We start from the raw sequence: 25,862 nt of genomic DNA, 5'->3' as shown, positions 1-25,862 counted from the left end.
AGACACTGGTCCATACATATGAAATGCTGCAATCACTAGCTGGTTACACATTTACTGAGAAAAAAGGTAACATGTAACCTCTAACTGACCACCTGCCTCACTTTGACCTCTGACCTTCTCATGTTGAGATTCGATAACCAGGTACGTCAGCCCTTGGTCTTGTGGGTGGATGGAGATTGTGAATGAGGCAAGCTGTATGCCTTGCCCCAAAACCTTCAGATCCTCAACCTGGGACGTGTCTACCTCCTCCACCTGGGCCTCCCACAGCTTAATCTGTCCAAGTGGAAACTGGCAAAATAACACACATACCAAAACACATGAGGATTTTAACTTACATTTTCTTTTTTTTGGGAGACTCTTGGGAAATATGTTGTCAGAACGTGGCAAAGAATTCCAGTCTACAATCCAGATATGACTAGACATTTGTGAACAAACTAACAAAATTAGTACAGATGGTAGTGTGGTGTCAAAACAGTTAGTGTGCTTGTTTCCAGAAGGGAAGATTTCCAGTTCAAAACCAGACCTACCAATTCTTCATGTAATGTGTCAGGAAGGGCATCTGGCACAAAACTTGTGGCAAATCAACATGCAGATCCATAGTAGATCTGCTGAGATCACCCTGAGAGGAAATGGGAGAAACCAAAAGAATATACAATATGACTTTCCTGACTTTCTCTGTAAGTGACGCATAATATTCTGATATGGCCTTCATGACACCCTGTTAAAAAAAACAATGTGTTTGGTTTAGCTTATATCTTTCCTTTTTTTTAGCAAGGTGTATTCAGTTAGTGGTCATCTGGATTTGGCTATGGATTGTCCAATTTTAGAAATGTTTTGTAAGACTGCCATGACGTGCCTTGCACATAATTTCAATCCACCATGAGACACAATTGCACAGACGACTTCAGAGTGAGATAGCTCCATGGTTACTGTGTATTCTGGTTAAATTGTAAGCTCATAGCTAACTTCCTGTAAACGGGAATAACGGTCTCTGTCTTTGTGTCTATGGACAGGCTATCTTTGTGACACTGCCTTTGACCATTTGAAAGGTTCAGAGAAGTGTGGAAGTCAGAGTTCCCAAAAACACAAGCACAGTACTTTAAGTCAATAATGAGCTGAGTGACAGATTTTGAACTGCACCTTGTCCTCTTGGCTGCGAAAGTAGTACAGCGTTTTGCCAAAGAGGGCGCACCAAACCCGTTTAGAGTAGTTGTGTTTCACCTGTGAAAGAAAGTACACAAAATCACAAAATGTAGTCCTGTAGTATACCGGGGAAAAAAAAAATCAATTTTAGTAAATGTGCATGAAAAAACCCCGCAGAATTCAGGAGACCAAGGCGTAAATAAATAAATAAATGAAGTGACTTTGTAAACCATATTTCTGCAACAAAAATTCAGAGTAAGATACAAACATTATTAAAACTACACTATTACTGTACACAAGAACACTTTCTTTAATTTTGTACATTTTGGTGAAGCTTTGCATTGTGACAAGACTTTTGTTTTTAATTCAAAGCAGATTGCAGCCATACTGACAAAATGTAACATAATCAAAACCTTGATGAGGAACCCTTTCATATCGGGACGAACATCCGGCTGGGTGAAGAGGGGACTGGCAGCCTTCACCCTGAGCACACTCTGCAGAACTCTGAGCCACTCCTCCAACAGGTTCGGCGAGTCAGCCTTCAGGTAGTAAACAAGCTTTCCCGTCATTATCTACAAACAAAGTGCACGACACAGTCGTGGGTGAAGATAACAAGCGAAAAACAATTTCCCTTTTAGTTTAAACATGTTTCCATTTGTAACGTTTGGCCTTGATGGAAAGAAACACAAGCTCATTTTAAGCTACATGTAACTTTAAAATCGTACTTGCCACTGGGGTGACCAGATGTCCCACTTTGTGCATCAATTTGCTGCACAAAGTGAGACATCTGGTCACCCTACTTACACTAAATTTTCATCATGCGTGTGATGATAAGATTACACCCTGCAACAATCCCTCACATGTCCAGCAGGTGGCAGGCAGGAAGATGTTGCATTATACTAGCAAAGAATATCAGTGTTTTGTGTTGATCTGCTGCTTCAAAGTCAACCAACAACCAGTCAGTTGATCCTCATTACTGTATCAGCTCTTTAAATCTAGTGAGTTACAAGATGATCACATTTACTGTTTTTGAGTCATCATGTCAACAATCTGGAGAGTATGTACTCATTTTCCTGTCTATCGACTCATTCACTCACTCCATTTTACAGAGCATGTGCACTGGCTTTGGAAAAGCATTGGAATAATTTTACTGTGCATTTAATGAGAAAGCTGAAGTACCTGTAGAATTTGTTTTCCTTCCCCTCGGGTGATGTTGCTGGTGGCATTGACCTCAATTTGACCCTGAGGCTTCCGGATCACATTACTCTGTGACATATTAATAAAGTTACAGAGGCTCTCTGCAGAATGAGACAAGCTCAGACCTACAACAACTCTACTGAGTAAGTACAACAAAACAAAAAAAAAGAGAGAAAATGGGCCTCACAATCCCAGTGTGTCTAATGTGAGGACTATGAACAATGAAGGATAAAAACAAATCCATTTTACACAGCAATAAATAATTTATGTACTTTTTAAAACAATTTAATAAAATACAACTTAGTTCAAATGTACTAAAACATACAGGTGACTTATAGTAGAGCAGCTCTCCGTCTTTAAGAACAAACCAGCGCCTCTTCCATGTTTTCTTCCAGGTCTTTGCCATTTTCAACAGGTAGCCTGATTTTTCCATTGGTTCCTAAAATTCAAAGTGCAGTTTATAGTTAAACTGTATGCAAAATGAAGGATGTTTAAGCAAACACAAGAAGGTACATTTACGCATCGAGCATCCTGCCACCGGTAATATATACCAAGACAGTCAATTTACTTAATGTTGCCCTGATGACCTTGGTAAATAAATTAGGAGATCTTCCCTAAAGCCTGTATTTTGTTTTTTGACAGTGTATTTGGAAATAGAATCAACAAACTGCACTGCTGATCTAGCTAAACTAGCACAATGGAATTTGTTTATAGAATATTTATTACAATTTGGGCTGAAGCAGAGTCAAATAGAATCCCAGAAGCAGGCAGCCAGGACACAAAGGTGTAGATGCAAAAAAAACACAGCGCTTTAATGATCCACAAGTGGCAATCCAACAACAGGGTAGGAGCCAGGTGATCAACAGTGAGTATGATGATGACACAAAAAATACTTACATATGGAGAACATGGGAGAGACGACATAATAACATGACTAAAGCATGACAGAGGCAATCGACCGGCAACTCAACAACGGAAAAATGTGTAGTTTTAATAACTGAGCTAATTGACAGCAGGTGCGAAGAATTAAACTGGAACGGAAACAAGGAACCACGTGAGAACACAAGGAGACAAAAACATTAGACGGAACATGGAAATAAAATCAAAACATCAATTACACACCAAATGCAAAAACCAACCTGGAACAAGAACACAACCTGAAAAATGATAAACACTCAAACCGATACACATGACTACCTAACAAATACATAAAGAAACAGCAAAGCATGAGTAATATGGACAAAACAGGAATAACATCGAAGACGCAATAAGCTAGACACTAGGGGACATAAGGACGCGCACTCGGGGGGAGATCACACAGGTAGACAAACACATGCAGGGGAGCGGACATCACGGATACACACACACACACCCAGCACAGATACGACATGGACCCATACAGATAACAGGCAGCGGAACTGAGCACACAGACACAGGGGAGTGGCAACAATGGAGTACAAACATACACACATAAAGCCCAGCGATGAACCACAGAAACACACACAAAGGACACAGACATGGACCACAGGTGCACACACATGGGGCCCACACACATGACAGATGAAGAGGACATACACATAACGCACAGACAAAAGACTAAGACAGGGACCACGGGTGCAGACATAACTAACAGGGCACAGAGACACAAACAAGCACAGACATAGCCAACAGGCACAGACAACAACAACACTGGCAGTTCTTAATTCAAAATTAAAAGCTGGAAGGTTTATAATTTATGTCAATGAAATACTGACTTTTTCTCCAATTTTTCTGATTGATTATGGTTTGGATTTGAAGCTAAGAGATAACATCAATAAAACAAAGAAACAAACACAAAAAAGAGTTGAGTTTTACTTTCTCTCTCAAAGTAAATGTGATGTACTCTGATACTGCATGTGAAAAAAATAATACAAGTGATCTGAATGGCCTCATACATAAGCAAGAAGCTTGAGTAGTGTCGTGTTACTGCCTCATGATTTAAGTCACGGTCACAATTCAGAGATGTGAAACTTGATAAGAGCTTTGTTATCACTTGGCATTATGTAGAATAAAGAGTGAGCACAGAGCAGAGGTGCTAATAATCTACTTTTATGAGTTTACTGTCTGTCTGACTTACAGTCTTTCCGTTGTCACCGGCTGTGGAACAGGTCTTGGGGAGTTTGTGTTCAGGTTCGTAGCACTCCGTGTCAGTGGAGTAGGCATCAGGAGGAATGGCGTAGTCACTCTCTGAAGTCATTGAAGACATGGACACAGCTAGGAGATGAAAATATTAAAGATATAATCATATGTAAACTTTGCATTTAGGTAAATATTTTCTGTGTTTTAGTTTCCCAAAAATTCTCACAGATATTCTCATTATTATTTTTGTACTTTCACAGTGATAAACCAGAGACAAATTTAATTTTTGTACCTTGAAACCAGCAGTAGAACTGCCTTAAATATTATTATTATTATTATTATTATTATGGAAGTACAGTGGCTTAGCAGTTAGCAGCGTTGCGTCACAGTGAGAAGGTCCCAGGTTTGCTTCCGACCTGATGCATTCTGTGTGGATTTTGCATGTTCTCTCCCCGTTTGTGTGGGCTGCCTCCCACTGCTAAAGACCTGCAAGTGTAGTGTATTTTTTTTACCCAAGGCAAGTGATGCTAATAACAAACATGTTCTGATGATATGCAAATGCCAGAAGATGGGTATGTTGTGTATTACTGATAACATTTAACAGATGTTTAGAAGTATAAAGTATATACTCCTTTCTTTAACACAAACTATGAGGCCAGAATTTAGAATGAAGGGTGTAATTTGAGTAAAGTGCTTATTTTTAAAAGAAAATGAAAATTTTATTAAAATCATACATACTGGTGAAAAATGGTGATACAATTTGGGTTTTTAAAGGAAGGGCAAATTTCCATGACCCAGAGTTGAACTCTCCAGGGGCCTCAGACTTGCACAGATTTCCTACTAAAACATAGCTGATGGGGATTTTATGAGTTGTTACCATTTATTTAATTAATCATTGCCTGCTTACATGATATTCAATGTAATCAAAAGTAGTCTGAGTTAAGTTTCTGCTTCTTGTGAAATGAACTGTATCAACTATCTGTTATCTGTGTGATGTGGGAGTGAAACCAGCCACAAGACTGAAAGAAATGTGTCTTAGCTGACTTGTTAAAGGATTCTACATTTATTATTGTCTGAATTATATTCTTTTATACTTCATTTACTCATTCAATCATAATGTCAGGTTTTAGCCCTGGACCTACACCGAATCTGGTTTTGTCCCCCAGTCTCTGTCTGTTTCCCTCTCTTTGTCCTTCTGTCTGACCCTGAATGTTTATTTTCTGTTTCTTCCACTTTGGTCTTGGTTTTATGATCTGTTACACTTCAGCCACTTGAGTTCTGTTCTAGTTTAGTCTTCATCCTTTACTTTCTGGTTATTCAGTCACTGTCTTGAGCACATTTGTGAGTTCTCATCTAGGTTAGGTCCAGCCTTTAATTTTCTGTTCTGTTCCTGCCTTTGTTTATTCTGTTACCACATTTGTATTCTAGGTATCATTATTTCCTTATTGTTTAACATTTGTTCTGTCACTGTCATGTTCCTCTTTTTCCTGCTTTTGTCTGATACGCCCACCTGTCACTCCACTCGTCTCACTCAGCCACGCCTTCTTTCCTGCACCTGCATATCATCACGCCCTGATTATCCTCTGATTTAAACCCCTTGTCTTCAACAGCTCACTGCTAGTTCGTTGTGCATTCTGCCTCGTTCCAAGCCACCTGTATCCTGTCATAGTCTGTGTTTTTGCCGTTCTCGACCTCTGCTTGTCCTTGACCACGTTTCTGCCTGAGCCTGTTAACCTGCTTCTCTGTGCCTGAACCCTGCTTGTTTTTTGACTACGTTTTTGCCTTCTCTGATACACCTGTTTGCTCGTGCTGGAACTCTGCTTGTCACTGACCACACCACCGCCTCAACACTGTCTGTACTGCCGCCTGCCTGCTTGTGACCCTGTGTATCGACCTGAGCCTGTTTTTTGGATAAAGCCTTTTCCTTAACCCACATCTGAGTCATGCATTTGTGTCCATCCGCCCGCTGTGCCTCGCCACCTCAGTCCCTGACACATAATAATTATGTACCCATTCATATATGCTGCATTCAAGCTAAATGATTGCTCAGCCACAGTGATGAACTAAAGGTTGTTTCAGGACGCTGTTGACATCGAAACTTAACTGCTTACTCCCTTCTTTCGGTAGAAGAAACGAGCATGTTTCACAGGAAACCGTAACTCACAAGCAACCGTTCACCCCTCCCTTCCCCAAACGCAATGTACCCTAATGCTACGTTGTATTGTTTATGATTTTTTTCTTTTCTAATAAAAGAGCAAGCGCCGGGGGGGCAGCGGAGAGGAGCAGGGAAAGCAAGGTTGGTCTTAGGTTTGTACGCTCTCTCCGAAGCTTCTCCCCTTTGCGCAAAGCTCACAAAAGAGATCTCTGTCTAATGTTGTCTCTTTTTATGTGATTGTGCTTTGAGAAACTGTGTTTTGCAGGATACGATCTCAGGCACAGTTTAAGTGCCAGGTCCAGTTAGGGCAACGGACCTGACATTTTTCTGGCGCCCAATGTGGGGCTTCGACACATCCTCCCTCCGTAACCAGAAGACGACGCGCCGCAACCCCGTTAGATGGAGGAAAAGACCACCACTTCAAACGTGGCCGGCGTTCTAGACTGAAGTCGACTTGTGGCTCGGAGGAGGGATTGACGACGCTCTACGAAGCCATTAGAATCACAATTTTGACGTAAGTAAGGAGTCTTTTGTGTGGGATTGTGAACTTTAAGTTAATCACTGCAGTGTAACTAAAACACAGGAAGACCGTTTAATACGTGACCTGTGACTAAAATACAGGAAGACCGTTTAACACGTGACCTGTGATGGGAAGACAGATTTATTCTTGACCCGATGTGATGTTTGCCACAGGAAGACAGTTAACACTTGACCTGGAGGGCAATTCTAAGACTATTATTTACGTCAAAGAGAGACAACTGTGACAATGTGTAGGATTGTTTTTTTTCTCCAAATAATTTCACAAATTCTAATTGGACATTTTAAAAAGTACTGAAAACCCAAGTTTATCTGAAGGGGTAATGAATGATGAATGAATGGAATGTATGACTGGGAACGATCGTAAGCGAATTCCTGTAACTCCGGTTGCAGTGTAGCTTGCGTGACATTCCATACGCACAAAAACTCAACAGCGACCGCAAGGAAGCAGAGGCAAGGTCGACCTGCCCAATCTAAGGATTTGGTAGAAGCTTGGTCGGCACCTCGCGGACCCGCCAGAGTCATTAAAGGGGTCTTGAAATACCACTGATTTAGATGGCCCTAGGCCTAACCCCCTCAGTGGTCTAAAATGGGAAACACACAGGGTACATTAAAACTTGAGGGCGACCCCAAATATATGGAAAGGGTCTCCCCGGGATCCACACAGTACTGTAAAGACTGGAAAAAGAAATATGGTTTCACAAATAAAGTTGTGGTGGAAAATTGTCAAAAGGTTGTAAGTGACGTCACACTTCAAGTAGTCACAAAGACAGGAAAGAGTAAGTTAAAAAAGGAGGAAGAATTGAAAGTAGCAAAGAGATGGTTAGATGAGGCACAGAAGAGACAGAAAGCAATCAATGACAGGAAGAGTCAGAAAGGAAAGGACAAGATAATGTATGTAAGACCTGAAGATAATGAGACAGTGACCGGACGACAACAGCCACCATTACAGCCGAGACCACAACCTGGACAACAAATTGTACAACATCCATCACAGCAGAATTCACAAGAACAACAACAACAATCACAACTTACAGACTCTGGAAGTACACCCTGGAGATTAGATCTACATTAAAGTAATCAAAAGGAAATCTTGGTCCAGCCCAAAGTGGGAAGGGCCATTCCAAGTGTTACTAACAACACCAACTGCAGTTAAAATCGCTGAGAGGTTGAGTTGGATCCACCTAAGTCACTGTAAGCTGGTAAAACTCCTGGACAACCCAGAGGAAAAGGCATCCAGCCCAGAGGAAAAGGCATCCAGCCCAGAGGAAAAGATCATCTTGGGTGCATCTATCCCACTACAAAGACAAAGACCAAAGGTTGAAGCAAATATCAGAGTCCTGAAGCAGACGAGTAACCAGCTGTGACCAAGGAGAGGCCTGTCAACTCAGACCAGGATCAGAAGCAGACGTACTACAAGCTTGAAATAAGAGCACTGAAGCTGACGTGACCAGACCAGGAGACAGAAGCGGATGAAACCGATCCTGTTCTATTCCTGTGCACCTGTGTTTAAAAGAAACGTCAAGAACAGGGCACAGGACAGAGTACATGACACATTATCTTAAGTCCACTTGCAACATGCCTTACACATACTGATAATAGTACAGATTTATGCACTACAACTGAAGGGAAATAACAGAAAAAAAAAAGGTTCCAGATTCCCTCAGTCCCTTACTGAACTGAACTGAGACTGTGAACTGTCACCTTCAGTCCCTAAGCCTACATAAACTGCACCTTTTGAACTGTCACTAAAGATGACACTTGTACCAGTCAACATGAAGGACGAAGAGCTCCTGCTGAGGAGAGAAAGAGTTAAACGACGTAAGGGAGAAATCCGAGAGGTTCATAGTAGAAAGAAATGCTCTTGTTTTTGTTGTTGTATGATAATGTTGCTTCTGTTAGCAGGGGTAATATATTTACTTCATCATTTCCGGTTACAAGGGACAGCTAGACAAAGCGAAGCGTTCGTAAAAATCAATAAAAGATACATACCTAAAGAGATGCTAGCACTACTCGATGAAATAAAAACGATACCACAGACAATCCATTACAGCAAAACTCATGGTACAATTATGCAACCAAGCTGTTTGTGCAATTACAATTGGCTCACACACCAACCTATACACTTTTGAACCCCGAGGAGCCCCAGGAAGGATGTGATAATGTGGACTAAGGACAAGACACTTGATGATAATTGATGATGATAATTGACAGTGTAAAGTAATGAAGTTATGAGTGAAAATGTGTAAACAAGTGCTCATGATGGATGAGTGAAATTATGCTGAATTATTGTCATACACTGTAAATACATTTATTTTTACACTAGCTAACTACAAATAAATGCTAAAAGAAGAGGGAAATGATGGGGATTTTACGAGTTGTTACCATTTATTTAATTAATCATTGCCTGCTTACATGATATTCAATGTAATCAAAAGTAGTCTGAGTTAAGTTTCTGCTTCTTGTGAAATGAACTGTATCAACTATCTGTTATCTGTGTGATGTGGGAGTGAAACCAGCCACAAGACTGAAAGAAATGTGTCTTAGCTGACTTGTTAAAGGATTCTACATTTATTATTGTCTGAATTATATTCTTTTATACTTCATTTACTCATTCAATCATAATAATTATGTACCCATTCATATATGCTGCATTTAAGCTAAATGATTGCTCAGCCACAGTGATGAACTAAAGGTTGTTTCAGGACTCTGTTGACATCGAAACTTAACTGCTTACTCCCTTCTTTCGGTAGAAGAAACGAGCATGTTTCACAGGAAACCGTAACTCACAAGCAACCGTTCACCCCTCCCTTCCCCAAACGCAATGTACCCTAATGCTACGTTGTATTGTTTATGATTTTTTTCTTTTCTAATAAAAGAGCAAGCGCCGGGGGGGCAGCGGAGAGGAGCAGGGAAAGCAAGGTTGGTCTTAGGTTTGTACGCTCTCTCCGAAGCTTCTCCCCTTTGCGCAAAGCTCACAAAAGAGATCTCTGTCTAATGTTGTCTCTTTTTATGTGATTGTGCTTTGAGAAACTGTGTTTTGCAGGATACGATCTCAGGCACAGTTTAAGTGCCAGGTCCAGTTAGGGCAGTGATTTTCAACCTTTTTTGAGCCGCGGCACCCTTTTTATATTTACAAAATCCTGCGGCACACCACCAATCAAAATGATATTATAATTCTATTACCTCTGGTTTTGCGCAAAACCCAATTATCGCAATAGAAAATCGATACAGAAAACACAGCATTTCGAAAATCCTCAAGCATTTTGCGCTCTGATCTCAAGTAGGGCTGTCACGATTAGAAATTTCTGGAGATGATTAATTGTCAGACACATAATTGCGATTGACGAATATATTTTCTATTTTTTTTCCCCTTCTTTATATTCTACTATTGTAGGATAATTACACAACTCTGGAAGAACGTTTGGCTTCTGTGAGTGGAGAAACTGGGAATAGTGCAACATTTTTATTTTTATCTTCATTTTACATACAGTCCCAACTTTTTCTGAATTGTGGTTGTTTCTGTTGCATTTCTGAAATTGTTTCTCCTCATCAGTCACGTTTTGTGCTTAAACACTTCATTAAGCCCATACTGAACAAATAAATACCTTTGGAAAATAACAGCTGTTAAAGTTTAGAGTTCTCACCTGCTTTTTGTGATCTGTGCGTCTGAACATCACCACAGCTTCTCCATGTCAGGGGTTTTTGTTTTTTGTGGCTCAGTTCATTCATATATTCTCATTTTTTAAATATGTTTTTAAAGCTATTTGACCGTTTATTTCATCTCATGATCTCATAAATTAAGCATACGACGCGCACATGGTGTGAACAGGACGGTAACGGCAGAATCACACCTTTAGAGAAAGTTCAGAGAGAAGTAAAAGCAGCTTCATGTTTTGGTTTTGTTAACATGTTTATTCGGGTTAAAATCCTCTCTCTGCTCCGCGCTCGCTGCGCACTGATGGTTCTCAGACTGTAACGTGTCGCGCCTGCATTCAGGAATCTCCCTCACGCGCCCCCTCCCTCGCAGTCTGCAGCCTGTTGACTCCGCGCGCGCACACACACACGCACACAGACACACACACACACACACACCGACAGCTCCAAACGGAGGCTGCAGCACAATGACGTCAGATTCTGAGTCGTTTTATGCTTTGTGGCTAAAATAAATAATTCACGGTAATCGCGAATATGAAAAATAATCGCGAATATGAAAAATAATCGCGATTGACGAATATTGTAATAATTGTGACAGCCCTAATCTCAAGTGTTTTTTTTTTAGACGTGTTGACACTTTTATTCACAATAATCTGCCACTCTAATATTCACGGAGCGCAGAGGCTGCCTTCAGCGAACCCAGTTGTGAGCGAGAAGGCCCAAGTCTGACCACGGTGACATCAACGGAGGTGAGGCCGCCTTCCCCGCACACCTCCACAGCCAACGCGGTTTCTCCTTCCCCAGAGGAGCCATGCTCCGTGAGCAGCTGAGATTCACGCTGTAGTCAGCAACCCGTAACCATAGAGACGCACAACGCTATGTGCGCAAGTATGTCTATTATACTCTAGTACAGCGCTTTGCTGCCATCTACTGGAATAAAAGAGCATTACATCTGCCACACTATTACAGCACATACACCCGATAACGGTGATATTTGATAATTGCCCACGGCACCCCTGACGATCCATGACGGCACCCCGGTTGAGAATCACTGAGTTAGGGCAACGGACCTGACAATGGCATACACCAAAACCGAGAAACTGGCGTAAGCACAAAAATATTCAGATGTATGAAAGCGTGCGTAGGCATGGATCCACGCACATTCAGTTTGTACATCCCACTGAACGTGGAATTGAGCGTGGAACCAAACTCCACCCAGGCCATGCCCCATTTAAATATTGAAACTGGAAACATGTTCGGGGGAGCTACGAAGCGTGTGTGTGTGAGACCGACATGCTGTGAGCTCAGAACAGCGCACACACACTGGTTAAAAAGGTGAGGTGCGCCTCCTTTGACAGTGTGACATTCACAACTTACACATGCGTTTATTGACAAATACTGAACACAGGACACCTGTTAAGAAGCTCTGCAGCCCACCATCAAGCAAAAATAAGAACAAGACATTAATAATAAAAATTAAAAAACATATTTGAATGCGCATGTGCCCAAATGTGCCCATGCTAGTTTACGTTTGGATCAATTACACAAATATACTATTTACACAGCAAATAGCCAGCCATGGTACACCATGCCAGCCACCAGCCTAATGCACATTTGCGCATCACATATGATGTGAACATGTGTGCAGTCAACAGCTCTGATCACATTAGGGAAACCGGCTCTCGCTGCAAATGCACTTTCTGTTTCTCCACTCCCCCCACCCTGGCTTCCTCCTTGCCACCTTGAAGGCAGCATGTTTTTTTTTTTACTGCTGCAGCCTTCAACCCCCAGGCTGGGCGGCGCGGGCCCCTCCTGCTGCGGCCTTCACCCACTTTGCCTCAATTCGGAAGACTGACTACTTCAAGTTCAGTGCACATAAACAATGTCAAATGTATATGTGTTGTCTTTAATTTTGATGTGTGCCATTATTTCGGTAAACAAGTAATAATTGTGGATTAATTGCTGTATCTTGTCTGAGGTAATTGGAGTGTAAACGTAATTGCCCTTTTTTGGGATCAATAAAGTTGTCTGAAGTCTGACATTCCACGATTATATTTGTCTGTCTGTTAGCAGGATTATGTCAAAACTACTGCATGGATTTAGACAAAATTTGCACCACAGAGAGATATTAGGGCATGGAAGACTCCACTGAATTTTGGAGGTGATCTGGATCTGGACTGGCAGATGTCAGAAATCTCTGATTGCTCTTGTTATTATTAAAATGATACAGCATAACTTTGGCACTGCTTGTCCGTCCATGAGGTTCTCCTCATTCTATGTGACAGGGATAGATTGAGAAGAGAGCTCACCCAACTTTAACATGTCTACCTGACTGACTTTACTTTGTAAGGAGTACATGTGGCAAGTAAAGAAAATAGTCATCCTCCACTATGATGTCGCTCACGATGCGTAATACTCATGCTGGAAATTTACTCAATAAAAAATTTTCCGATTCTGACAACAGACCAGCACAGAAGACCTTGTTGGTTCTGATGGCCCATCTCTGGAACTGTGAAGTTTAATATTGTCCAGATAGATACAGACTCAGCCTATCCTAGCTTTGGCGAGAGGCAGTGTACAGGTTGGACATTCCTCCAGTCTATTGCAGGGTTGACACATACTGCATAGATAGACAAACTCAGACACTCTCACTCACACCTACGGTCACTTAGAGTGATCAATTCACCTAACCTGGATGTCTTTGGAAGTGGGAGAAAACCAGAGCACCCAGAGGGAACCCATGCACCATATGCAAACTCCATACAGAAAGTACAGGTCAGAAGCATACCTGGGACCTTCTACCTGGGGAGCAACAGTGCTAACCACTAATACACTGTGCTGCTCCTGTTTGGATTTGTCTCATACAATAGGTTTCAGAAACTCTTCACCCTGGTGGCCACATTTAGAACTGAAACATGGCCACCGCTGAACTTGTCTGAAGTCTCGTGAGATGACCATGTGTAAAAGGTCTCACTTTGACACATGACATATTTGTCTATATATACACAATCTTTCAGGCACCCCTGAAGGTCACATTTGAATTCAAAATGCATCTAACATCAAACATGTCCATAGCCTTAGTGAGGTGACCTTGTGTACCAAGTGTCACCTTAATAATCAAAGGCCCAATCTCAATACTGTCCCTTTGTCCTACCACTTCACCATTTCCCTACTCTTCATTAAGATGTCATCTACACAATGTTTTGTAGATTCTCCCCCCTGGTGGCCACAATTAGCACTGACACATGCCCAACATGGAGCTTGTTTGTGGTCTTGTGTGGTGACTTTATGTACCAGATTTCACCTTGATACGCAAAAGTCTTTGTCAAGATACTGCATATATCTCAACCAGTCTATCTCGACCACACAGACAGATGCACACACGGAGTCAAGCAGTTTGTAAACCTGCTCTGTCTTCGGTGATGCAGGAAAAAACCGTAGTGATTTGATGAAGTACATTTTTCCCTATTAGATGCGGTTTAAATGCTGATGAATTCCTGCATGTGTGTGTTGTACCTCTTTTTAGAGAACGTGGGCTGCCTGGGCTGCTGTCTTTGCGGGAGCTGGAGGAAGTGTGAGAGCTGCAGAGGGAGCCGTCCTCCTCTCCTGAGCTGGATGAGTCCTCAGAGCTGGACAACTCATCTGAGAATGGACTGCTGCTCAGCAGAGTGGCTTTCTGGGCAAGAAAACACCATCTGGCACTTATGTGGAAACACCATCTGGCACTCAAACCTTCACAAACCAGGGGTCTCATGTACAAAGGCTGCATAAGCACAAAAATGTGACGTATGTCCATCTCGATGCTAATGTTCAGGTGTATCAAAAGCAAAATGGCCATGGAAATGTGTGATGTGCCAGATAAAAAGCATGGCTGGCATACGCACGAGGCACGTTCAGTGTTTGTGCGCTGCTTCCGGTTCATGTTTATTCCAGTAGACAGGGTACCAAATAAAATATCCATGCATAGCCCCATTTCATTTAGCCCATTAATTTACTCCAATTCATCTGTAGCTCACGCTCAGTTAAATTCCTTTTCTTATTGTGATCATTCCGGACAGGGAGGGGCATCCCCAGGTCCCAGGGCCTATTTAAATACACTTGCAAATATAAATAGGGGCATGGACAGGGAGGAGTTCAGTACTTCTGCATGTGCACTCAATTCCATGTTGAGTGGGATGTACAACTGGAACGTGCTTGGATCCATGTGTATGCACACTTTGATGCATCTGAATTTTTTTGTACTTACTCCAGTTTCTGGGTTTTGGCGTACGCCATGTTTCAGTAGGAAATCCACGCACGTCTTTGTACATGAGGTCCCGGGTATTTGTACAGAAAATAAACAGCTGTTAATCCACACAGTTTCATACTTACCCCCTTCAGAGTAGTGTAAACTGGTGTAGTCATGTTTTTATAAATGAGTGATGTGTACAGCACAAAGGCAGGAAATGAGGACTGTAAAGAGGAGTCTGAAACAGAGATAACAGGTCAGTTAACTAATAGTTCTCCTCAAGTAGTGTTTTATTTACTTTACCTTTACTAGCCGGGTCTGTGCAAGACGTCTCCGACAGTCTGATTCCTGATTTAGCCACAGCATAGATACGACTCTCCTAGAAAAGAAAATGTATCAAAAAATCTTTTCAGCACAAAGCAGTTTATATTATGCTTTTTTAAATACACTGTCCCAACAATGGCTTCACCTGCTACAAGGAATATTTTGCCTGAAATGGGTCATTTTAGATGGTGCATTCCGGTTGCCTCAAAAGTTGTAAGTCACGACTGGGAACAACGTCACACCTGAATTAAATTAATTTTCTCAAAACAACGTAAGTTGGAAGTATCCAAGAAAGCCTTTGGTGTGCTTTCTCTGTCAGAATACTGACAGCTACAAAGAAAATATGGTCCACTGTGGAAGAGGAAAGATGGCACAGAGGGTATGTTAGTGTTTCAATTTCCTACTTGGTTTATGGCACCTTGTAGCCAGGTTAGCCATTATGAGTGGCACAAGTTGATAAACAACACATCAAATATTGTTTTATGCATAAACTCAGCACTGTAACAATGTGTCCACAGTCAGCAGTAGAACAGTACTGTGTGTATGACTTACTAAGTTGAGGATTTGGAATTTTGACTTCAGCAGACGTTCCAATTGAAACCTCTTACTCATAACTGAAGAATTACATCCTCCAAATACAACTGAAAGACACAAATGTGCCACAGCTACATGCTCGATAAGACAGTAAGTAAGGTTGTCTGCGCCTCGTGTGAAGTGCCAACACAGGCTGTGGGTAGTGGGAAAGAGGGGTCAAGGCAAACAGAATCATCTTTCCACGGGCGCAGAAAAGGGGTCATTTTGAAAACCAGCGATCATATTCACAAACATTCTGAGGATACCATAGTTTGGTACGTAAGCTAGAACAGAAACATTCTGAGGATACGCTCACACAGCCAAGCCTAAAAAATTGTAGTAAAGAGTCTTAACTTAGGAGAGATTCAGAAAAATGCTCAGAGCAACACTGTTACTATGTACTAGTGCATTGCCGGTGAGGATCCATGGGCTCTAGATTGGGTAGTGTTTATAAAATAGGTAGCTAGCATTTTTCAAGCGTGGTAATAAATTATGCAAAGTTTCTATAATGAGTTGAAATGGTGTGTGAGTCCAGAATGTTTTTAGAACATTAGACCTCAACAGCTTTAAGAAGAACTCCTTTATTTCCTGTTAATTATATAATGTTTAATGTTAATTTACTGTCTTAATGTATTTATGCAGTTTAGGTTCTTATTATCATATACACACACAATTATTATTATTTATTATTATTATATTACTTATATTTTGTCATTTGCTTTTTAAATGGACCACAAAGGAAATAAGTGTTTTCACTTTCTTGTGTCATCCATGTATTTTAACACATTTACAATTATATTGTGCACGTACATTGAATGAAATACAATCATGCATGCATGCATGCACACTTTTAATATATAGATGATTTACTGCCCCCTGCTGGATTGGCTTGTGAGTCCAGAATGTAATTACCACCATCCATTGTTCAGAGTTGCTAGCTAATATCCCTAATTTCTCCAAAAATATTAGTCCTATCAATATTTGTTTTGGCAGCATTCATCCTTGACCCAAAATACATAAGCATACCAAACAGCAAATGTCAGCTCTCCCCAGTTTGTCATGCGTGCACTTATTTTTACACACCCACAAACAGAGACTGTGGCGCATCAAACACACGATCCTTTCACTCATGGTAACTGCAATATGACACAATTAAACTGACTAAACCAATTGAACTCCAAAAACACAATAAATCAATAACATTAACAACACTGTTAAACTAACATGAACCACAATAACATTAAAAACCCCGAACTCCCATGGTGCACTGCAGCACAACATCCATTGTTCACTGTTGCAAACTGGCAACTCTCAATAAATGGACTAAATTTGATCTGCATCTGATCCGTATTGCAGATTTAGCAGATATTTGATATTAACATTGAAAAGCACTTTTGATCTATATTTTGTATTATAGTTTAGCTTATGAAAAGCCATTTCGAACAAGTCTTTGCAATGACAATGTTTTACAAGGTACAAATTTGTGTAATTGGAAACTAATGTTGATGGAAGTTTGCATTTTTAATAACTTTGGAAATTTTTCAAAAAAGCTTTTTTCATGTTGTTGTTATGGGGTGTTGTGAGTAAAATTTTGAGGGAAATAAAATGAAATTACTCCATTTTGGAACAAGGCTGAAACATAACAAAATATGGAAAAAGTGAAGTGCTGTTAATACTTTCTGGACGTACGGAGCCATCAACACAATAGTTTGGAGATTCTTCCCCCTGGTGGCCACAATTAGAACTGACACATGCCCAACATTGAACTTGTTTGTGGTCTTGTGTGGTGTGACTTTATGTACCAGATTTCACCTTGATACACAAAAGCCTTTGTCAAGATACTGCATAGATATGGACCACACAGACAGATGCACACATAGAGTCAAGCAGTTTGTAAACCACCTCTGTCTTCAGTGATGCAGGTAAAAACCGTAGTGATTTGATGAAAGACATTTTTCCCTATTAGATGCGGTTTAAATGTCGATAAATTCCTGTATGTTTAGTAATATTTTGAGGAAAAAAAATTTATTTACTCCATATTGGAATAAGGCTGTAACATAACAAAATGTGGAAAAAGTGAATAACTTTTATCTTTAGCAGGATCTGGTCTTAAATGTAAGGATATGTTCTTAGTCATAATTCTGTAAATTTTATTAGAATTTCATCCAAAACAAAGACTTGTGGTACTTGGAAGATTCATGATATGGCCACTGATCATGTTTTTTTTTAAAGAATGCACCACATCCATGTCTACAATGTATTTTCGGCAACATGTTTTACTCCTGGTCACCTTTATTAGCTTGGTGAAAAGGTGTATAATATGAACACTTTAACTACGGTAATTCTTGCATCTTAAATAAGGGGGAGGAGGTTTTCTTTACTACTGTCGGCAAGGTGCTTCCTCATGCAGTGAATAATGTCTAGACCTCACTTCTGTACAGCACCTTGAAGTGACTTTTGGTCTGATTTCATGCTGTACAAATAAATTTATCAAATTTTCTTGATGACTCACAGAGAAAGCGGGGTTAGGGTTAGCAGGGAGGTGAAGTGGAGGTGATGGTCTATTGGTTAAGGCATTAGGCTTAAGACCAGAAGATCCTGGGTTCAAATCCCAGCCTGACTGGAAAATTACTAAGGGCCCTTGGGCAAGGTCTTTAATCCTCTATTGTATTGTAAGTATTTGATCCACTGTTGATTTTGCAAGTTTTCCCACCGACAAAGAATGGAGAGGTCTGTAATTTTTAATTGTAGGTACACTTCAACTTTGGGAAAAAAAAAAATCATAAAGTCACATTGTGTCATTTTAAATAATTAATTAGAATTTTATTGCAAGAAATAAGCATGCAATCGCCTACCAACCAGCAAGAATTCTGTCTCTCATAGACCTGTTAGTTTTTTTTTAAGAAGCCCTCATATTCTGCACTCTTTACCTGTATTAATTGCACCTGTTGGAACTCGTTACCTGTATAAAAGACACCTGTTCACACACTCAGTCAATCACACTCCAACCTGTCCACCATAGCCAAGACCAAAGAGCTGTCTAAGGAAACCAGGGACAAAACTGTAGACCTGCACAAGGCTGGGATGGACTACAGGACAACAGGCAAGCAGCTTGGTGAGAAGACAACAACTGTTGGTGCAATTATTACAAAATGGAAGAAACACATGATAACTGTCAAACTTCCTCGGTCTGGGGCTCCATGCAAGATCTCACCTCGTGGGGTAAGAATGATTCTGAGAAAGCCCAGGACTACATGGGAGGACCTGGTCAATGACCTGAAGAGAGCTGAGACCACAGTCACAAAGATTACATTAGTAACACATGATGCTGTCATGGTTTAAAATCCTGCAGGGCAGCAAGGTCCCTCTGCTCAAGCCAGCACATGTCCAGGCCTGTTTGAAGTTCACCAGTGACCATCTGGATGATTCAGAGGAGGCATGGGAGAAGGTCATGTGGTTGGATGAGACCAAAATATAGCTTTTTAGTATCAACGTCACTCACTATGTTTGAAGGATCAGAACAACCCCAAGAACACCATCCCAACCATGAAGCATGGGGTGGAAACATCATTTTGGGGGTGCTTTTCTGCAAAGGGGATTGGACTGTTGTGTGGGCCGCCCGAAGAGGAGGTACTGCTGGCCCACCACCAGAGGGCGACCTGCCTGAATGGCGGGCTTCAGGCACCAGAGGGCGCAGCCGCCTCCCAGGAGCAGCCCGGAGCTGACAGCTGTCATCAATCATCCATCATCACCATCTCCCATAAAAGCCTGGCAGTGACATCACATCCCTGCCGAGAAATCAGCTTACCCGACAGGTAAACCTCTCAGCCGTTATTGTGCCGTTCGCACATTTCTTGTTTCTAAGTTTGGCAGTCATAACCGTGTATACTCGCAGCTTGGAGCTGGGTGGTGGAAGTTGGAAGGAGTTGGCGTTTCCCACTCCTCACTTATCACTTAAGTATACTATTGGTACTGCACGTACTTAGCGTTCCTGTTTCCTGGGAGTGGTGGATTATTCCCTCAGGAGGGGACTGTGACTTTTGCTGACTGTTTGCTGGGTGTGCACACACCCACTTGATCTGTTTGTTCTTCCTGCCAGCAGTACCCAATCCGACAGCTGGAGGCGGTGGCCACCTGGGGACTCAGGACTTGGCGGCTTCAGTGTGTTGCAGGTCTCCGCTGGCAGTGGAAATTGTGTGAGGCCGACTCTTCTCTGGACAGGCGTCTCCTATCCTCGAGCCTGCCCACACGTCACCTATTGTTTAATTGACTGTTACCTAAAGTTGTATCTGTATTCCGTTGTGCACATTTCACAACATTAAATTGTTATCTTTGGCATTTTCATTGTCCGCTCATTTACGCCCCCTGTTGTGGGTCCATGTCACTACACTTTCCCAACATTGGACAACTGCAATGTAATGAAGGGAGGATGGATGGGGTCATGTATTGTGAAATTTTGGCAAAGAACCTCCTTGCCTCTGTAAGAGCAATGAAGATGGGTCATGGCTGGGTCTTCCAGCATGACACTGACCCCAAACACACAGCCAGGGCAACTAAGGAGGGGCTCCGTAAGAAGCATTTCAAGGTCCTGGAGTGGCTGAGCCAGTCTCCAGACCTGAACTCAGTAGAAAATCTTTGGAGGGAGCTGAAACTGGAAACCTGAAAGGTCTGGAGAAGATATCCCTGCAAGATATGCTGCAGTGTGCAAACTTTGTCAACAACTACAGGAAACACCTGACCTAAGTAATTACAAACAAATGTTTTTGTATTATATCAAATACCTATTTCATGCAATAAAATGCAAATTATTTAAAAATCATACAATGTCATTTTCTGAATTTTTTTACTGGCATATCAGCTTAAATCTTGCTAACATGAAGCTTTACAGCATCAGAGCACTTTTGTGTGTTTATGAGATCTAACAGAAATGGATTCAAAGTCACATTTTTCATAATCATGACTCCAAGTCCTATCAAACATCATATGTGCTTACCCAGGAAGGCAGCCTGTGCAAAGGAGGTGTGGGAGGCTTAATGACAGACACAGAGTTGTCCGACTCTTGACTCGTCTCTGTACCAGGATCAGGTGTGGTCGGTGAAGCCTGTGATGATGGAAATGTAGGAGTAGCTTGTGTGCTGTGACAGGCTGGAGGAGTATCCATGCCTGTCTCCATGCCAACCTCCTGATCCTGCTTGAGGTTTGTTTCCTGTGGGCAGAGAGGGCGCAGCATGCTGAGGGCATTTCGTGTTTGTCCCTGTGCTGCATCTGAGCTGATTGGTGGCTGGCTCAGGTGTTTCTTGGCTACAGCCACATTTATCAAACCAAAACCTGCTGGTGTCCGCAGACGAGGCTGTTTACGCAAGGCAAGGTTATCCTTCATGTCCTGAGGTGGATTGGGCCTTTTAGGGGTGAGGGCTGGTGTGATAATGGGGTTGGAGGTGTTGGGCTCACTGGAAGATGACGATGACTCAAGTGTGTGTGAGCGGAAACGTTTATTGAGCTCCTCTGAGGTGCAGTCCTCCAGTTTGGCCCCAACAGCTTCCTCTTCCTCTATCGTACACACTCCCAGTGGCTCATCATCTGACCGCAAAAGACTGAAGGTGGGCCGCTCCGTGCGCTGCATGTCATCGTCAAACAAAGAGCTGCTATCGTCTGAGGCCGTCAGGTAGGTCTCACTGCCAGGGCGGCTGAACTGTTGAGGACACACCTTGTCTCTTCCTCGACCCTCACAACCTCCTCCTTCCTCTTGTGCTGACTTTGGTCCACACACAGGGGTTTCTGAGACAGTGTCATTCTTCAGCAGATCACCCAAAAGTCCAGTCTGACCTGGTCTGCGGACATCACTGTTCTCTGTTAGACATGAAAGCACACGTTTAAGAAGTCACAATATCATACATACGTAAGCATCGAGTGGACATTTCTGCCCACTGTGAAATTACAGTAAGCAGCTGTGGTTGTCAGATTAATTCTGTTTGAAAACACTTCAGTGAGATTTCACTGGACTCCTTCCATTTTGTTCTGGGTCACCACAGGAGGTGTGGTTTGGGATCCACATGTTGCTTTGTGTTTTATAATCCAATTCCAGCTGTGGGACATGGCCAGCCTCAAACCAGGGGTATGCTGCTTTTGAGGCAAATGCACTAACTGCAGGCACCGCCTTGCAAAGTGAAGTGTTTAACTGTATTTTTTTTGCCTAAATATTCTGGCAGCCAAAGCTTCTTCCTGTGATTTAACAGTGGGACAGTACTGTAATGTTTTCACAGTAATAAACTGGTGTATGTTATAGTTGGCATATTGTAAAATAACAGAACAGTACAAACAGTACCCAATGGCAATTCTAGCTCACAGTAGGCTACTGTAAATTAAAACAGAATTTTGTTACAGTTGATTGTTGACAGCGAGAGGGTGTGGCAAATGGGAACTCTTTTCCATTTAATACAACAAGTGAGGAAAGGACTTGGGGTTCTAGAGTCCTAACTATTTAAAATGTTTAAAATTATTTATTTTTCACTGTCTGTTGAGTATTTTTGGCTACAAAAATTTTACATCTGTCACCTGATGATCTATTAGTGACACAGGTTAAATGTTTTTAATATAATATACTGAAAACAGCTTGAACTGTGATTTTTGTGAACTGTAATTTTTGTGAAGTGTTACACCCCAAGTTGCTTGGGAATATAAGTCACAGGACCTCCCAAACTAGTAAAAAACAAAACAAAAAACAGTGGTGATTTATAATCTGTAAAAATACAGTAATTAACAAAAAAGACTATTCTGTAAAAGTCAAAGAAAGTGACTGTTTGGGTCCAGAGTTTGACTTCTTTTCCATTGTTTTCGATGTTCCACTAGTAAACAGAGTCTTTGCATCCAGCATCACTGAAAAGTATGCTGAATCACAGAAGCTGTTTTTACATCCTGACCAATGAATTCAGGATATCTTACCTATTTTGTCTCTGTCCTCGGTCTCTGGCTGGGTGCTGAGGGTCCTTTGAGAGGGTGCCTGTCCAGAAAGGACATGAGGACTCTTGCCCCTCACCTGGAAACAGCCGAATGTCAAGCTGCTGAGACGTTGGGCCTCACCTGGTCTGAGCAGATCTGCATCACCAGACTTCTGCTCCAAGACTAGATGGAAGTGTACAGAGATAAACACAAGTACTCCGACTACGTGTATATAAGCAGATGAACTGAAATTCCTAAATATGTATTTTATCTGCCACATAGAATGTTTTTAACTTTTTGCAGGAGGCATCAGTGACCTTTACCCTGAACTTGGCTTTGCAGCTCCAGAATCTGAGCCTCTTGTTGTTTGCTCGTTTCTCTTAATGCAGCGTTCTCCACCTCAAACTGAGTAGCAAACATGAAGCAACCATTGATCCAGAAAATCAGCAGATATTGAGATGATGACCTTAATTTGGCACAATGCACACTTCGCTAAAATATGTTTGGACACATATCTAAACCATAATTTATTCACCTCTGACAGCTTTAGCATCACCCATTCCTTGATCTTAGCCGCTTTCTCCTCCACTGTTTTGGCATCCTGAAGTCGCATCAGTTTCTGATGTGAAAGAAGATGAATTTAGGTCAGTGAGACACAAATCATGTTTCTCTGTGACTGACAAGACAGGTCAAGGGTCAGAAAATACGTTGGTGCCGCATGTCGCTGCGTGCACTACACTATGGCAGACAACTGGTCCATCCCTACCTCTCGGACACAGACAGGTGAAATGTTGGTGGTCCCTTGGACTTCCCCAGCCATTGGGGTCCTCAACACTGGGGCACTTGTGCACTGAATCATGCCCAGAGAAACATGCCACATGGCCAAAATGTCACAGCTGGCATTGCCTCACACTGCAACGGTACTCCTAAACTGAGTAACTATTCCGTGAACACAAAGCTTTAAAATGGATCTGAAATATTCAGAACACAACCAGAGGACAGGTGATTGGACTATAAAGCAAAATATCTGGACAAATTTGATATGATGTTCCAAACAACACAGATTAAAATGGAACAATGATGTTGAATGTCACAGATTACCACTAAAAATGACATTAAAGATGTTTCACAAACAATAATTACAGGAGATCTAAGAGTAAAGAAAGAACAGGTTTCTCGGGGAACGGAGGTCTTTTTTAAAAAGTATATTACTAGGATGTTAGTGCTGCAGGTGGATTATTGCATGAATGTTATTAGAGACAAACTCAAAAACATATGTTGCTGTTCTTGATTCTTCAATATTGTTATACAAGGGTATAAGGATTTTACTAACTTCCTGATCATGGTGGATCAGGAGGTTTTTCTCCCACCTAAGCAGCCGAGCTGTAGTTAAACTTTTACAAACACTTTCATTCATCCAAAAGAATCAACAGAAATTTGATTCAGATTTTGACACAGCAAGGCCTTTTAATATTATTGTGAATATTACCAAAACATGGCGTTAACCATCACGTGGATTTTGTATCTTCAAAAAAAAAAAAAAAAAATGCTGAATTGTACGTAACATTTATAGATTTTCTTACAGTTGAAAAGTTTTAAATTTACATCTAATGTACACTGATTAGTCAACATTGTGACCACCTGCCTATTGTGCAGGTCCCCCCTTTTGCCACCAAAACAGCCTTGACCCATTGAGGCATACTCTAAATTCAATAGACCTCTGAAGTAGGGTTGCCAACTCTCTGAAAAATAAATAAGGGACACCTCACAGCCAGGGCCGACCGGCCGACTGACCATTGTCTTCACCCTTCCCAGCGTCTGTGTGAAACGATTTTTAACCATTTGACTGTTGACTTGACCCTGAATTTAGGTAGATGCATACATGCATTTATTCTGAAATGAACACGTGGAAAACAAATTATTATTTAGCAATTTATTTTTAGTGCAAAATAAATTTTCACTCACAATTTCAATATGAGCATTCTGTCTTCTTTAAAAATAAATCTCTGTAGTGCTATTGCTTAACTTAAAATTGTATAAATTAACAAAAAAAAAAACAATAGAAAATTTGCTTCATCCAAAACAATGTAACAGTGCAAAACAATGTAACAGTGCACATTTACACATTTAGTGTAATAAAAAGTGCAAAAAATAAAGTCTGAAAAGTAAACAATACTGTTGTTGCGCACCTTTTCCACCCAGACATTTTCCTTTTCTCATTCTCCCCTGTATTTTAGCATTCTTTTTTTTTTTTTTTTTTTAGTTATAGTAGTAACGACGTTACAGACATTGCTGTCCGTAGACATATCTGCAGTGCCAGTGTCGGTGTCTGTATCGATATCAGCCATGCTGATTTGTTATTGTTGTCCAGCGACCGTCGTCGGCTCATGACGTCGGTATCTTCTTGTGAGCAGATGTCCCTCGACCAATGAGATAAGAGTGATTCTGTATTGTCAACTCGTGTCTGTCAGCTCATTGGTGAAAAGCAGGAGAGAGGCTGGGATCAAATTTACCGTAAGTTTCCATATAAAGCGCCAGTCAATTCCATTGACATTTTACAGACTTTCTGATTCTCACAGAAATACAGGACAAACTGCGTCCCGTTTCAGGTCAATACGGAACGCACACTTTTATTTCCAAATAAGGGACGATTCCGTTTTTCAAGGGACGGTTGGCAACCCTACTCTGAAGGTGTGCTAAGGTATCTGGCACCAAGACATTAGCAGCAGAGCCTTCTGTTGAGTCGGACCTCAAGGGCCAGGCTTTGCTCCCCCCCCCATCTATCAGTGAGTCTTGGCCACCCATGACACTGTCACCAGTTCACTGGTTTTGTACATTTGGTTGGTACTGACCAATACATAAGGTGGAACATCCCACAAGAGCTGCAGCGTTGGAGATGGTCTGGCCCAGTTGTCCAGCCATCACAATTTGGCCCTTGCCAACGTCATTCAAATCTTTATTATGTCCCCATTTTTCCTGCTTCCAATCAAC

The 25,862-nt window shown here is 41.5% G+C and overlaps 1 protein-coding gene across 2 annotated transcripts in view; it reads right to left on the bottom strand.

The window, feature by feature from the left end:
• Positions 1-25,862, bottom strand: part of plekhh2 (pleckstrin homology domain containing, family H (with MyTH4 domain) member 2) — a 113,623-nt gene that overhangs the window by 37,930 nt on the left and 49,831 nt on the right. For both annotated transcript variants that reach the window (XM_034184853.1, XM_034184852.1), the window contains exons 5-17: positions 23,407-23,490; positions 23,195-23,276; positions 22,875-23,054; positions 20,926-21,782; positions 15,339-15,414; positions 15,179-15,273; positions 14,324-14,483; positions 4,457-4,593; positions 2,666-2,779; positions 2,323-2,409; positions 1,557-1,715; positions 1,141-1,221; positions 115-288 (exon numbers count right to left, since the gene is read on the bottom strand). In XM_034184853.1, coding sequence (XP_034040744.1) covers positions 115-288; positions 1,141-1,221; positions 1,557-1,715; positions 2,323-2,409; positions 2,666-2,779; positions 4,457-4,593; positions 14,324-14,483; positions 15,179-15,273; positions 15,339-15,414; positions 20,926-21,782; positions 22,875-23,054; positions 23,195-23,276; positions 23,407-23,490 — 2,286 coding nt within the window. The remainder of the gene's footprint in view (positions 1-114; positions 289-1,140; positions 1,222-1,556; positions 1,716-2,322; positions 2,410-2,665; positions 2,780-4,456; positions 4,594-14,323; positions 14,484-15,178; positions 15,274-15,338; positions 15,415-20,925; positions 21,783-22,874; positions 23,055-23,194; positions 23,277-23,406; positions 23,491-25,862) is intronic.

The sequence above is a fragment of the Thalassophryne amazonica genome, chromosome 13, assembly GCF_902500255.1.
Source record: "Thalassophryne amazonica chromosome 13, fThaAma1.1, whole genome shotgun sequence".
Taxonomy (NCBI): Eukaryota; Metazoa; Chordata; class Actinopteri; order Batrachoidiformes; family Batrachoididae; genus Thalassophryne; species Thalassophryne amazonica.
The sequence above is the reverse complement of the archived record's forward strand: the minus strand, read 5'-3'. Positions and strand labels throughout refer to the sequence as shown.